This window comes from Neofelis nebulosa, chromosome 8, assembly GCF_028018385.1.
Source record: "Neofelis nebulosa isolate mNeoNeb1 chromosome 8, mNeoNeb1.pri, whole genome shotgun sequence".
Lineage (NCBI taxonomy): Eukaryota > Metazoa > Chordata > Mammalia > Carnivora > Felidae > Neofelis > Neofelis nebulosa.
Genome location: NC_080789.1, coordinates 59,270,319 through 59,281,395, shown reverse-complemented (window position 1 = coordinate 59,281,395; position 11,077 = coordinate 59,270,319). Strand labels below are relative to the sequence as shown.

At 49.7% G+C, this 11,077-nt stretch overlaps 1 protein-coding gene across 6 annotated transcripts in view; it reads right to left on the bottom strand.

Moving 5' to 3' along the window:
- Window positions 1–66: 66 nt before the first annotated feature.
- Window positions 67–11,077, bottom strand: part of BAZ2A (bromodomain adjacent to zinc finger domain 2A) — a 35,016-nt gene continuing 24,005 nt past the window's right edge. For 5 of the 6 annotated variants that reach the window (XM_058742341.1, XM_058742345.1, XM_058742342.1 and 2 more), the window contains 19 exons: window positions 10,727–10,827; window positions 10,333–10,398; window positions 9,915–10,148; window positions 9,513–9,767; window positions 8,919–9,133; window positions 7,829–7,903; window positions 7,433–7,613; window positions 7,266–7,325; window positions 6,929–7,073; window positions 5,730–6,388; window positions 5,351–5,573; window positions 5,106–5,261; window positions 4,843–4,994; window positions 4,392–4,681; window positions 4,162–4,294; window positions 3,924–4,070; window positions 3,312–3,538; window positions 3,048–3,191; window positions 67–2,938 (listed from right to left, as the gene is read on the bottom strand). In XM_058742341.1, the coding sequence (XP_058598324.1) occupies window positions 2,773–2,938; window positions 3,048–3,191; window positions 3,312–3,538; window positions 3,924–4,070; window positions 4,162–4,294; window positions 4,392–4,681; window positions 4,843–4,994; window positions 5,106–5,261; window positions 5,351–5,573; window positions 5,730–6,388; window positions 6,929–7,073; window positions 7,266–7,325; window positions 7,433–7,613; window positions 7,829–7,903; window positions 8,919–9,133; window positions 9,513–9,767; window positions 9,915–10,148; window positions 10,333–10,398; window positions 10,727–10,827 (3,629 nt within the window). In that variant the 3' untranslated portion in view covers window positions 67–2,772. The remainder of the gene's footprint in view (window positions 2,939–3,047; window positions 3,192–3,311; window positions 3,539–3,923; window positions 4,071–4,161; window positions 4,295–4,391; window positions 4,682–4,842; window positions 4,995–5,105; window positions 5,262–5,350; window positions 5,574–5,729; window positions 6,389–6,928; window positions 7,074–7,265; window positions 7,326–7,432; window positions 7,614–7,828; window positions 7,904–8,918; window positions 9,134–9,512; window positions 9,768–9,914; window positions 10,149–10,332; window positions 10,399–10,726; window positions 10,828–11,077) is intronic. The other variant, XM_058742347.1, reaches the window with a different exon arrangement.

The window sequence follows — 11,077 nt, the reverse complement described above, 5'->3', positions numbered from 1 at the left end:
TCTTTCCCTTAGGCAAGTGTGAGAACCTATGCTGAAGGGAAGATAAATACACAAGAGTCTTTTGAATCTCTATCAAATGTGGTTTTTATTTCAACTGACAAGCACTTTTCTACAGCTGCACTTGTGGAACATCACATGGCAAAAACAGGAGTTTTTTCTCTAGACCTTTTTTTTTCTTTTTTAAACCTTATTAAAAATGAGATTGGTCCTAAAAATATAGAAAGAAATAAATTTAAATTCACAAAAAACTGTACATTATCAAAAAGTCACTAAAACACCACATTTGGTTATATAAAAAGTCAAGTCCCTTTTGTTGTAAAAGGAACATGGAAACTTGTTGGTGTCGATGGTGTGGTTTCTTCCTGTTACCAGACTGATAGAGGGGAGGGGAAACAAAGGGGCAGGGGGTGGGTTTTATTATTTTTTTTTTTACCTGCCTTCCCTACCGAATACTCTTATTTGACAAGAAGAGAAAAATCCACCTAGCTCAAGGGGCAGTGAAGATGAGGGAAAGAAACATGAGAAATGGCCCCTTTGATCATGCCCTACCCCACCCCCCTTAAAGCCCCCACTTCTTCAAACTGAGGCTAGGACTCCACCCCACCTTAAGAGTGCCTGGTCCCTAGGGAAAGAGATGGAGCTGGGAGAGGAATACAAAACAGGAACATGGAGATTTCACTCCCCCGTCCACCTCGCCTCCAACAATAGAAATTAATCTAGTACATTTTATACCAGGGGAAAACTGCCATGGGGAGAAAGAAGAGCCCCCAACTATAACAGTTCCAAACGTTTGACTAACACAAACTTTGTTACAGCGCAGTTATTTAGATAAAATATAAATATTTATGCATAATATAAAGTCAATTCAAATATTCTTCAATCCACCTCTTAAAAGCAAAAAAAAAAAAAAAAAAAAAAAAACCCAACAAAAAAACATAAAATTAAAAGTTTTGAGGTTTATCTGACAGAAAAGGCGACTTTAGAAATAGGCCATGGGGGAGGTGGGGGGCATAAAGGAATAAGAAAGGGGCTGCCCCAGGACCTCCCCACACTGCCCCCACCCCCCTTCAGTGGCTGTCCAGTGCTGCCAGAAGGACAAGGAATGCTCCACCTTGCCTGGCATGCCCTCCCCCACCAATGGAACATTTCTTGGTCACCTGGGCTCTCTGCTTGGGCCGCCAGCAGCCGCCTCCCCAGTGCAAGTACCCGTAATCTCTGATGGGAGGGGCTCTGCTGAGCAGGAGAGCAGGGGGTGGGGGCCCATGGCTGTGGCTGGGAGTTAGCAGCTTTCCTCTCACAAGCTGGGGCTTAACCTGGGCATAGTCACATGTAGGGCAGCGGTGGGCCCAGAGCCCTCTTCCCTACTCTTTTGTGCTCTGGGGTCTCTGCTGCTGGGAAAGGGGCCCCGGGTATGAAGTAGGTAAGGGAAGAAAAGCACAACTAAACCCACAGAAGCTCATGGGATTAGGAGAAGATCCAGTTCTACCCCTCTCCCTACAGAAGCTTAAGACTCCAAGCTACTGAAAGGAGAGGGAGTTCCTGCTGAAAGATTGCACAGTTTGAAGAGGCTGGAACAGAAATGCCTGGGAGAGGAGACACAGCCTTATACCCAGAAAAACTGCTCCTGTGGTTTCCCAAGGACAAAAATGTGATGGTTTGAAACACTAGGGAAGGTGGAAATAAAAACAGATACTTAGGGAACCTGGATGCCATCAAATAACACAGGGCACAATCACAGCATCCTCCCACCCTCCCCCCTTCTCCCACTCCCTCACACACACCACACATACCCACAGACAGACACACACACACACACCTCTCTCTGAGGCCAGCTGATTGCTACCTGGCCTCCATCTTGGGAGTGCGCCCAAACTCAGCAGTAGTTGTCCCTGAGGAGTTCCCAAGAGGGAGGTTTGGGTAAGAGGTGGGGAAGGAGGCTGGAAGGCCCAGGGTCCAGGGTGTCTCCCTGCCCTCTCCCCAGCTACTGAGTTTCAAAAAAGGCTAGAAACTCAGCACATGAGGAGTATCCAACATTATAAATGGGATAGCTATTGGCAGGAAGATGAGGACAGAGAGAAAGACAGGGACCTCTGAACTTCTTTTTCCTTTGAAGGGAAAAAAGATTTGGGGGAAGAGAGGGGGAGAGGAACCCGTACACGATAGTTTTACATTATTGGATGAGAGAAAATCTGAAAGTAGGGAAAAGGAAAAATTGAGAAAGTGAGAAGCAGGGGAGGGACTGAACATGGAAGCAGCATGTTCAGGGCCCGGTGTCCGGCTCGACACACTTGGGAGTTAAGTCCACTTTACTGGCCGTCACTGCGGGTCCACACACAGTACAGAGTGTTTCTCGGTTTCACACATTCACTAGAACTATTGCTATTGTTAAACAGCCCCAGAATGCTGGGGCACGTACAGGGAAGGAGAAGAAGCTGGGAAGAGGAAGCAGGGACTTCTTTCCTCCTCCTCATTTTAAATTAGGAAATAAAACAGAAAGGAAAAATTATTTCTTTCTTTCTTTTTTTGGCTTTCAGTCCAGAAGGACCTCATCTCTGCCCCTCTTATTTGAGGAGCAAGAGGAGGAAAGGGAGAAAGGGGTGTAGGTAGGGATAAGAGGATGTAGGGCGCTGCCAAGGGTGGGGTCAAAAATCAGGATTAGATCTCTGACTCGAGTCTGGACCCAGGGCAGCATCAGCAGGTAAGAATGGCAGGGTATTTTTTGTTTGGAGGGCAGGGGGAGATGCCACCAGGTGACTCCCCACCTCCCGTGCCTCACAGATTGGCCTGTTTTCCCTGATAAAACTCCTCCCAGCGGCTCTCGAAGAAGCGGCGCATGATGTGCCCAGCCTTGCCCACTTCAGAGTCATCCTCATTGAAGGTCTGGCAGTTGTCAAAGACCAGGAGTGCGTCTGCCGCGAACTCCTCCGAGCTGGTGTACCTGGGCAGGATGGAGGCAGAGCTGTGAGTAGGGGTGGGGGGTGGGGGGTGGGGGGAGGAAGAGTTACAGCAGCGACACACAGCCAGGGGAGGTGCTGATGTCTACCTACCCTCCCCGGAGCAGTCGCTCCCGCATGGTGGAAAAATCCATAGGGTTTTTGATGATGCGCCGGTACCCGCTCACCAAACGTGGGTTCACGGGCTCCAGGAAAGGCCAAGCTGCGTCATGGGACTCCATCTCCATCAAGATAATCCTGTCATTTCATTAAAGGGACAGAGAAGGCTGCATCACAGGAAGCACATACCCTGACCCCTCTTAGCCCTTTACTGAGGCAAAGGTAGAGCCAGAAGTCCCCAGAATTCATTCAACTCACTCGCAAAATGTGAGATCACTGTGGTGGTTCCGCATGGAGAGTCGCCGCCGCTTGGAGGGGGACAGCCCTTCTTCTGAGTACCGGGGCGCCGCTGGGCTTTCTCGACCCCTTGACAGTACCCGGCGTCGGCGGCCATCCCCCTCTGGGAAGTTCAGCTCATAACTACTTTTCCGCTTCTGGCCTCGTTTTGGGAAACCAGGCTTCTGAGTGAATCCTCCCTCTACCTGCTGAGGATGGGAAAAGGTGAGATGAGTAACAGCTGGACGAGTACTCTGCTTACCCTCCAGTTCATTACAATCCCTGCTTGTCTAAGTGTGATTGAGGCTTCGAAATACTTCCACACATGTGCATCTATTCATGTAAGCCAATAAAGGAGGTAAAAGGAAAAAGTATAATCATGAGGAAAGCAAGTGAGGCTACAGAATTTAAGTGACTTTTCCAAAGAAGGACCAGAAAGAACCCAGGTCTCCCAGCACCCAGCCTGGAGCTCTTTCCAAGGAGAGACTGTGGCATGGTAAGAAGTGGTTATCTGTAGGACTGGTAACAAATGGGGTGAGAAAGAAAACCTCTGACTTCTGCTTAGAAGTGGGAATGAGAAAGCAGAAGCCTTACCTGGGCCAAACATACTGCACAAAACCAATCTCCTTCTGGGACAGCCTCCATCTTGGGCCGATGGCAGTAAATGTGGCAGCCGCGGTCACACCCATCACAAAGCAGAAGAAACTCATCATTGTCACCCTTCCGGCAGACGAGACAGGTCTAGACCCAGGATATGAAGAGGCGAGGTGAGCCCTCAAGCCTCTGCCTGCTAGTGACCCCACCCACCCGGCTGGCTGTCCCAGCTTCTTACCACTTTGTTGACGGACTTCTCCCAGGCAATCGACCTCTCCAGCTGGCCCAGGCACAAGCACACCTGGGCTGCACTCCTGCACCGCTCAAGTGTCTGTCGCCATGCTCGAATGCGAGGGGTGATCTCATATGATCTGGGGGGAGAAGGTAGCGATCTTTGGATGAGGAGCAGGACCCATTAAACTTACCCCTTCTCCCCAAGACTGAGAATGGGCGAGAGGCATCACTCACATCTCTGTAGTGGTGCACTGGGGGGCACTACTGGGCGTGCTGAGCAAGGCCTTCTCTAGCACCACCTCATGAGCTGGCCAGAGGGGCTCCCGTAGATACCGCCGCTCCACATTCTGCTCCAGGGCAGCCAGCCGCATCACAGCCAGGTCCAGAGGGTTGGTAGTTTTACGCTGGGGTGCCAGTCCTTCCCTACCTCGACCTCTCCAGGTGATATCCTCCTGAGAGTCAGGTAGATGCTCACAGTAGGACAAGTCTTCACGAGTAGAGTCTGGGCTGGGACAGGTCCAGCCCTGCAGGTGGGAGAGAGGAACAAAACTCATTGTAAATAAGCATAGAAAAAAAGCATCATAAGAGGTCACTTGTGAAGTGAGGACCCAAGGTTTTTCCTAACAGAGTCCAAGAGATGAACACCTCCCCCTCAACTTCCTAGCCGGTGCCAGCCCCAGTGTACCCGAATCTGCAGATCAGACAGGATAACCCGCTGTTCCAGCTCCTCTACCCACTGAAGCACGGCCAGGTCTGTTTCATAGGTCTTCTCTTTGGGGCACCAGCTCATAATCCCTTCTTGAAAGGCAGGTAGCTGACTGGGCTCAAAGATGGGGTCTGAGAACACAGAAGACAGACGGAAAGGCCCATCAATCAGGCAGGCTCTTGTCCACAGCAGCAGCTCAACATTTACTGTTAGCTCTTCAGCTTTGGGTCAAAGTATCTTACCAGTTGAAGGTCGTAGGCAGACTTCCTGTAAGAAGTCCCTGTGCTTGTTTAGGTGTTTGTGAAGTGCCTTTTCTCGGATGCCTCGGGGGTGCAGGGCCTTGAGCGTGGCATCCAGTGTCTCAGGATCTTGGATGCACCACCAGCCAGAGCACATCTCTGTGAAGATTTTACGTGTGGGGGTGGGGAGTGGGGAACTAGCTATGAATTCCATGGCCTCTATCTGATGCCACCCCAAGGGTACTCACCTGCGGGGACGGGCTGGGCAGTCAGCTGGGTTAGATAACGCTGCTCTATCTGTTTGAAGAACTTACTGGGGGGTCTCCCTCTCCGTTTTGGCTGTCCTAGCCCTGAGAGACTCTGTGGTGTTCCCCCAGGGTCTCCTGCTCGCCTCTTAGCGGCCATCCCAGGTAAAGGGGTAGAAGAGAGCTGCACTGGAGAACAGGGGTTGGCAGCACTGGGTCTACTCATCTGTGAGATGAAACGTAAGGAGATGAGGGTATTTTAGTGTTTAGAGGAACCTAATGGCCCTACCCCTTGCCCCAGCTTCAGCAACAGCCCGCACGCAAGCAGTGGAGCCTGTAGCAAGATGAAGTCAATTGCATACCACTAATTCTGGCCACTTACTGGCTTGGAGGAGGCAGGTTGCTGAGGGGAGAGTGTAGGCTGGTCCTCAGAAACTGCAGGGGGTGGTGTAGGGGCAGCATTGCAAGGCATCTGGGCTGAGAAGTTAAACCAGGGAGCTTGAGAATCGGGGATGGATTCTGCCTCATCAGGCTCTGGCTCCTCCAAGGGCTGTGTTGGGGTTGGGTCCAGTTTTCCAGGGCTGCTGTCAGGTGTGAGGACTGAGCTGCTCAGTAGGGAGCCATGGCTCTGAGTCTGGCTCAGCCAAGACAGGAAGGCTGACTGGCTGAGGTCATGCTGGCTCTGACCCAAGGACAAGGGGGAGCCTTCTGGCTCCAGGAACCCATTTTGGGATTGGGGATGGAGCTGAAGCTGGGGTTGGGGCTGAGCATGAGCCTGAAGCTGAGGATGGGGCTGAATTTCAGGCTGAAGCTGGGCATCAGGCTGTTCTGAACCCTGACCCCTAACAGGGGATTTAAGGTGCCTAGGTTGCATAGACCCAGGCTTAGTTTTCCGAGGTCGGCCTCGGGCCCGGGCAGGAGTACTGGCAGAGGTGCTGGAGCCAGCTAACTCCTTCTTCAGAGAGAAGGGGGCTGGGCTGGGGGCTGGATGGGCTGCCACTTTTAAGGAGTCAGTTTCCTGCTTTATCACATCCTCAGGAACTGTAAAGAGAAAGTGAAGAGCTTAAGACATACACTGATACATAAGGAGAAGGAAAGAGTGAATAATACTGGATATACATTTTATTTTTCTCTCGGACTTAATCCCCCTGCCCTGCCCCCTCGGCTTGAGATTCAGTTGGGAACAACTTGTTATGCCAATAAACAAAGTATCTGGGAAAGAAACACTATTCTCAAGTAATCATCAGAAGTAGCATAATCATAAGCTAACATTCATTAAGAACCAGACAGATGTAAAACGCTATCCTAAGAACTAACTCATTCTAATCCTCTCAATCACCCTATGAAGTACACATACTATTATTATCTCCGCTTTATAAATGAAGAAACTGAAGCATATAGCTAGCTGGTAAATAGCAGAGCAAGTAGGTAGGAAGTCTTACTCCAGAGCCTGTTCTTTTAACCACTATACTACACTGATTTTCATAAAATGAAAAAAGCCCAAAAAGACTAGATAGAAGAAAGGGAACTGGTTAACTTTGGTTAGATAGGACTCAATTCAGGCTCCCATAAAATACCTACCTAAGCTCTCCTCTGTTCCTTCCACAAAGATACCAGCCAAATAGGGCAAGACCCAATAGCGGCGTCTGTAGCGGTCCTGACCCAAGGAGACTGCCCGAAGCATCTGGGATGAATGAAGCAGCTTTTTTCGAAAGAAGAGCTGACGCTGGGTAGGCAGCGGAAAAAGAAGATGAATAAAAAACACATTTCCAAAGAGTAACTCTGTCCGATACATGGGAAAAGGGCAATGGCTCTCAACTTCCCTATAAAATTGATACCATCTGGGACCCCACTCATAAGGTGATCAAATCTCTTGCAGCCCACATCTCCAGCTCCTGGGAGGTTAGGAGCACAATACCTTGCTGAGTTTTTCTATTTGGCGCTCTAGCTCTGGGATGCTTGATGCTGTGGCATCAACCTGAAAAAGAAACAAATGGACAATGAGAGAAAGGGAATTATTAGAATCAAGAAAGAGAAAAAAAATCGGTTTTCTAACTCCCACTGTCCTCAATGTGTGGCTAGTACCTCTCCATCTCTTCGACCCCTACGGCCATGGATAGTCGCCACAGTCTCTTCCTCTTCCTCTTCCTCCACGCCACTGGTCTCCTCCATGATTCGAGAACTGCGCCTCCGCCCCAGGCCCTCCTCTGGCCCTTGCATCTCTACCTCCGGTCGCCCAGTTCGCTTGGCCAGAGCAGTTTTCAGTCTTGAAACAGATTAAAGGAAGCTGTGGTGAGGAACTTGAGACTGCCACAAAAGAAACACCTGGAATCTAAGCCATCCTGAGCCCTGGGGTAAGATCCCGGCCCCAGGGGAGAGGATATACGCAGCATCGAGTTCTAGGCAAAAGGAAGTCTTGGCTATGCTTCACCCTTTTCCCCTTCTCTCCTCTCTGGGCTCCATCCTCTGTCCTGTGCCTACCTCCGGAGCCGGCCTTCAACAATCCACTTGTTTTTCCTGTAGCTGGACATACTCTCCAGAGTCTTGTCAATCTCACTGGAGGAGAACAGGGAATGAGATTTTGAGGTAGAAGTGGTAACAAACACAGAAAAGAAGGGAGACTCAAGGGTGAAGGGGCTGTAGATGAACAGGAGTTTCATCCTAGAAGGGCACCTGGGTGGCTCAGTCAGTTAAGCTTCCACCTTTGGCTCAGGTCATGATCTCATGGTTTTTGAGTTTGGGCCCCACATGGAGCTTGCTGTCAGCGCAGAGCCTGCCTCTGATCCTCTGCCTCCCTCTCTTTCTGCCCCTCCCCTCCTCCCCGTTCGGAGGCTCTCTCAAAAATAAAAATAAACGGGGCGCCTGGGTGGCGCAGTCGGTTAAGCGTCCGACTTCAGCCAGGTCACGATCTCGCGGTCCGCGAGTTCGAGCCCCGCGTCGGGCTCTGGGCTGACGGCTCGGAGCCTGGAGCCTGTTTCCGATTCTGTGTCTCCCTCTCTCTCTGCCCCTCCCCCGCTCATGCTCTGTCTCTCTCTGTCCCAAAAATAAATAATAAATAAATAAATAAATAAATAAATAAATAAATAAATAAAATAAAAATAAACGTCGGGGCGCCTGGGTGGCTCAGTCGGTTAAGCGTCCGACTTCGGCTCAGGTCATGATCTCACGGTCTGTGAGTTCGAGCCCCGCGTCGGGCTCTGTGCTGACAGCTCGGAGCCTGGAGCCTGTTTCCGATTCTTTGTCTCCCTCTCTCTCTGACCCTCCGCTGTTCATGGTCTGTCTCTCTCTCTCAAAAATAAATAAACATTTAAAAAATAAATAAATAAATAAAATAAAAATACACGTTAAAAAAAAAAAAAAGAAAAGAAAAAAGGAGTTTCATCCTACAGCCTAGGTTGGATAAAAGTCTTAGATTCTCCCTGGGAAGGTACGAAGATACAGTCCCAAGTTGCTCCAGCATCTCCAGAGCATGGCAGTGGATACACCCACCACACACTTCAGGATGGCTAAACTCCTCCCCTTCTCGTTCCCACCAAGGCATACAGTAACCTTCCCCACCCCAGCCCCTCACTTGATGATGAGCGTGGAACCGTTGAGCTCATGTACAAGGAAGGCCAGGACAGCAGCCTTCTGCTGGGGTGGCTGGGCCTGAAAAGGCTGGGTGCGCAGGCTGTCACAGAGGGCTGGCTCCACTCCATACGCCATGAGGAAGCAGCGCAGGATCTCAGACACATTGTCTCTTGTCAGTGGGATCTCAGACACCTTCTCTCCCAAGATCTTTAAGGACTGTTTGGAGGAGAACAGAATAGGAGTTACAAGAAAAAGTGGAACAACACAAGTTGAGAGAATCTGGAATAAGAAAATACACTAGGAGACAACTATGAGGTGAGAAGAGGTAAAGAATGAAAGTTGCTAAGATGTGATGAGAAGACAAAGAAAAGGTACAAAAGGAGTAAAACTAAAGGAAAATAAAATAAGCTGAGGGAAGTCAGAAAGAAAAACAGAAGAGAAAATATAAGGAAAACAGAAATAAGAAGAAATCAGATCTCCCTTCACTTGCCCTCATTTAGGGAGGGGCTTTCATATGTTTAACTAAAAGAGAAAACAAAACTGAGACAAAGCCCTGGATCCCAGGCTCCCCAACCCATCTGGGAAAGGCCCTCACCTGACAGTAGGAAGGCAAGCCAGGATCATAGAGCGCAGCCTTCAGGAGCCGCACCAGCAGATCTTGCACCTCACCCAGGCTGTCGCCTTGACACAGGAGTCCCTCCTGTAGGACCCCCAGGCTGGGTACATCTTTGGCAGGGTCAAAGCCCAGCACCTTGCCGAAGCTGTGCAGGAATTCCACGATGGTCAAGCAGTCTGAGAAGGCCCCACTGGGCAGGATCAGACCAGGGATGCGTGAGAAGTCAGGTAGAGGCTGTAAGGATAAAAGTGGTAGGGTTGTCAAACATAACTGAAGGCAACAGTCCGGATATCTAGGAAGTTCTTCCTTGAATGGAAATGTCCGCACAACTGGCCCTTCTAGAACCCAGAAACCCAGAACCTGTTACTGTCCCCTCACTACCTGATGGTCAGTCAGACACATATCCTCTGTGGGCTTCTTCATCTCCTCCAAGATCATCTGCTGCCTCTGCCGCTCCTCCAAGCGCCTCTGCATGGCCAGCGTTTTATCTGCTTTACAGGCTGACTTGCCTTTGGCCACTTCCTCCTTTTCCTTCACTTTTACCTTCTCTTTCTTCTCTCTCTTCACTTTCTCCTTCAGTTTTTCCTGCTTTGTCTTTACCTTCTCCTTCTCCACCTACTCACCCAAGGGAGAGAGGAACCAAGAGTTCCATAAAGATTCCAGTCACCACCCTTCCCTGGTCCCCATCCTCCCGACCTCAGAACCCACAAACATGGCTATAAAACAAGACCAACTCACACATGTCTTGCAAAATCAGTTTGGTGACTTCAAAGTTATACTTGTGTGTACATGCACCTACCTTGGGTTTCTTCTTAGCTTCCTTCTGCTTTAAGCTCTTGGTCTCTTGTTTCCGCTTGTTTCTGGCCTGTAAACCATAAGGGAAGTCATTTCTCCTCAAACTCTGAAAGCATCTCTGCTTGGGCTAGGATTCAAAAACAGACAAGGGTGCTGGGGAGGAGAGGTGAGAGATGGGATGAGGGGTTGGCAATGGATCAATTCTCTCACCCTGGAGTTACCCATGTGATTCTCGAACAAGCCCAATTTTCTAAATCAAGCCCCCCAAAATTCCAGGTAATGAAGGTATGCTGCTACATGAGGTGGGGAGGTGGCAAATGAGGGAGAAGGAAGAAGAGACAACAAAGCAGACTGTAGGAAAAGCTAACCCACTGTGTAATCTCTCTGATGTCCCTCACCTGCCCTTGGACAGTAGACTGACACTCTCCTCGTTGTACCTTCTGCTTCATCTTCTTCTTGATTTTAGTCATCTTTGCTTTATCCTCCTCATTCAGTGTTTCTGTGAGGGCAGAAAGAAAAATGAAGGGTGTGGCAGATAGAGCTCCAGCATTCAGAGTAGCACATGCCTGTCACAAAGCTGGCTTCCCAAGCAGCTCCCTGAAAAATCTAAAAGTTTGGTTTTTAGTACACATAAGAAAATGTTGGGGGCGGGGGGGGGGGGGGGCGGATGTAGAAGAGACACTGGCTGTGGGGTAGCACAAAAAACTCAAATGGTATCTCCTGTCCAGAAGTCCCAGCCCCTAAAACAG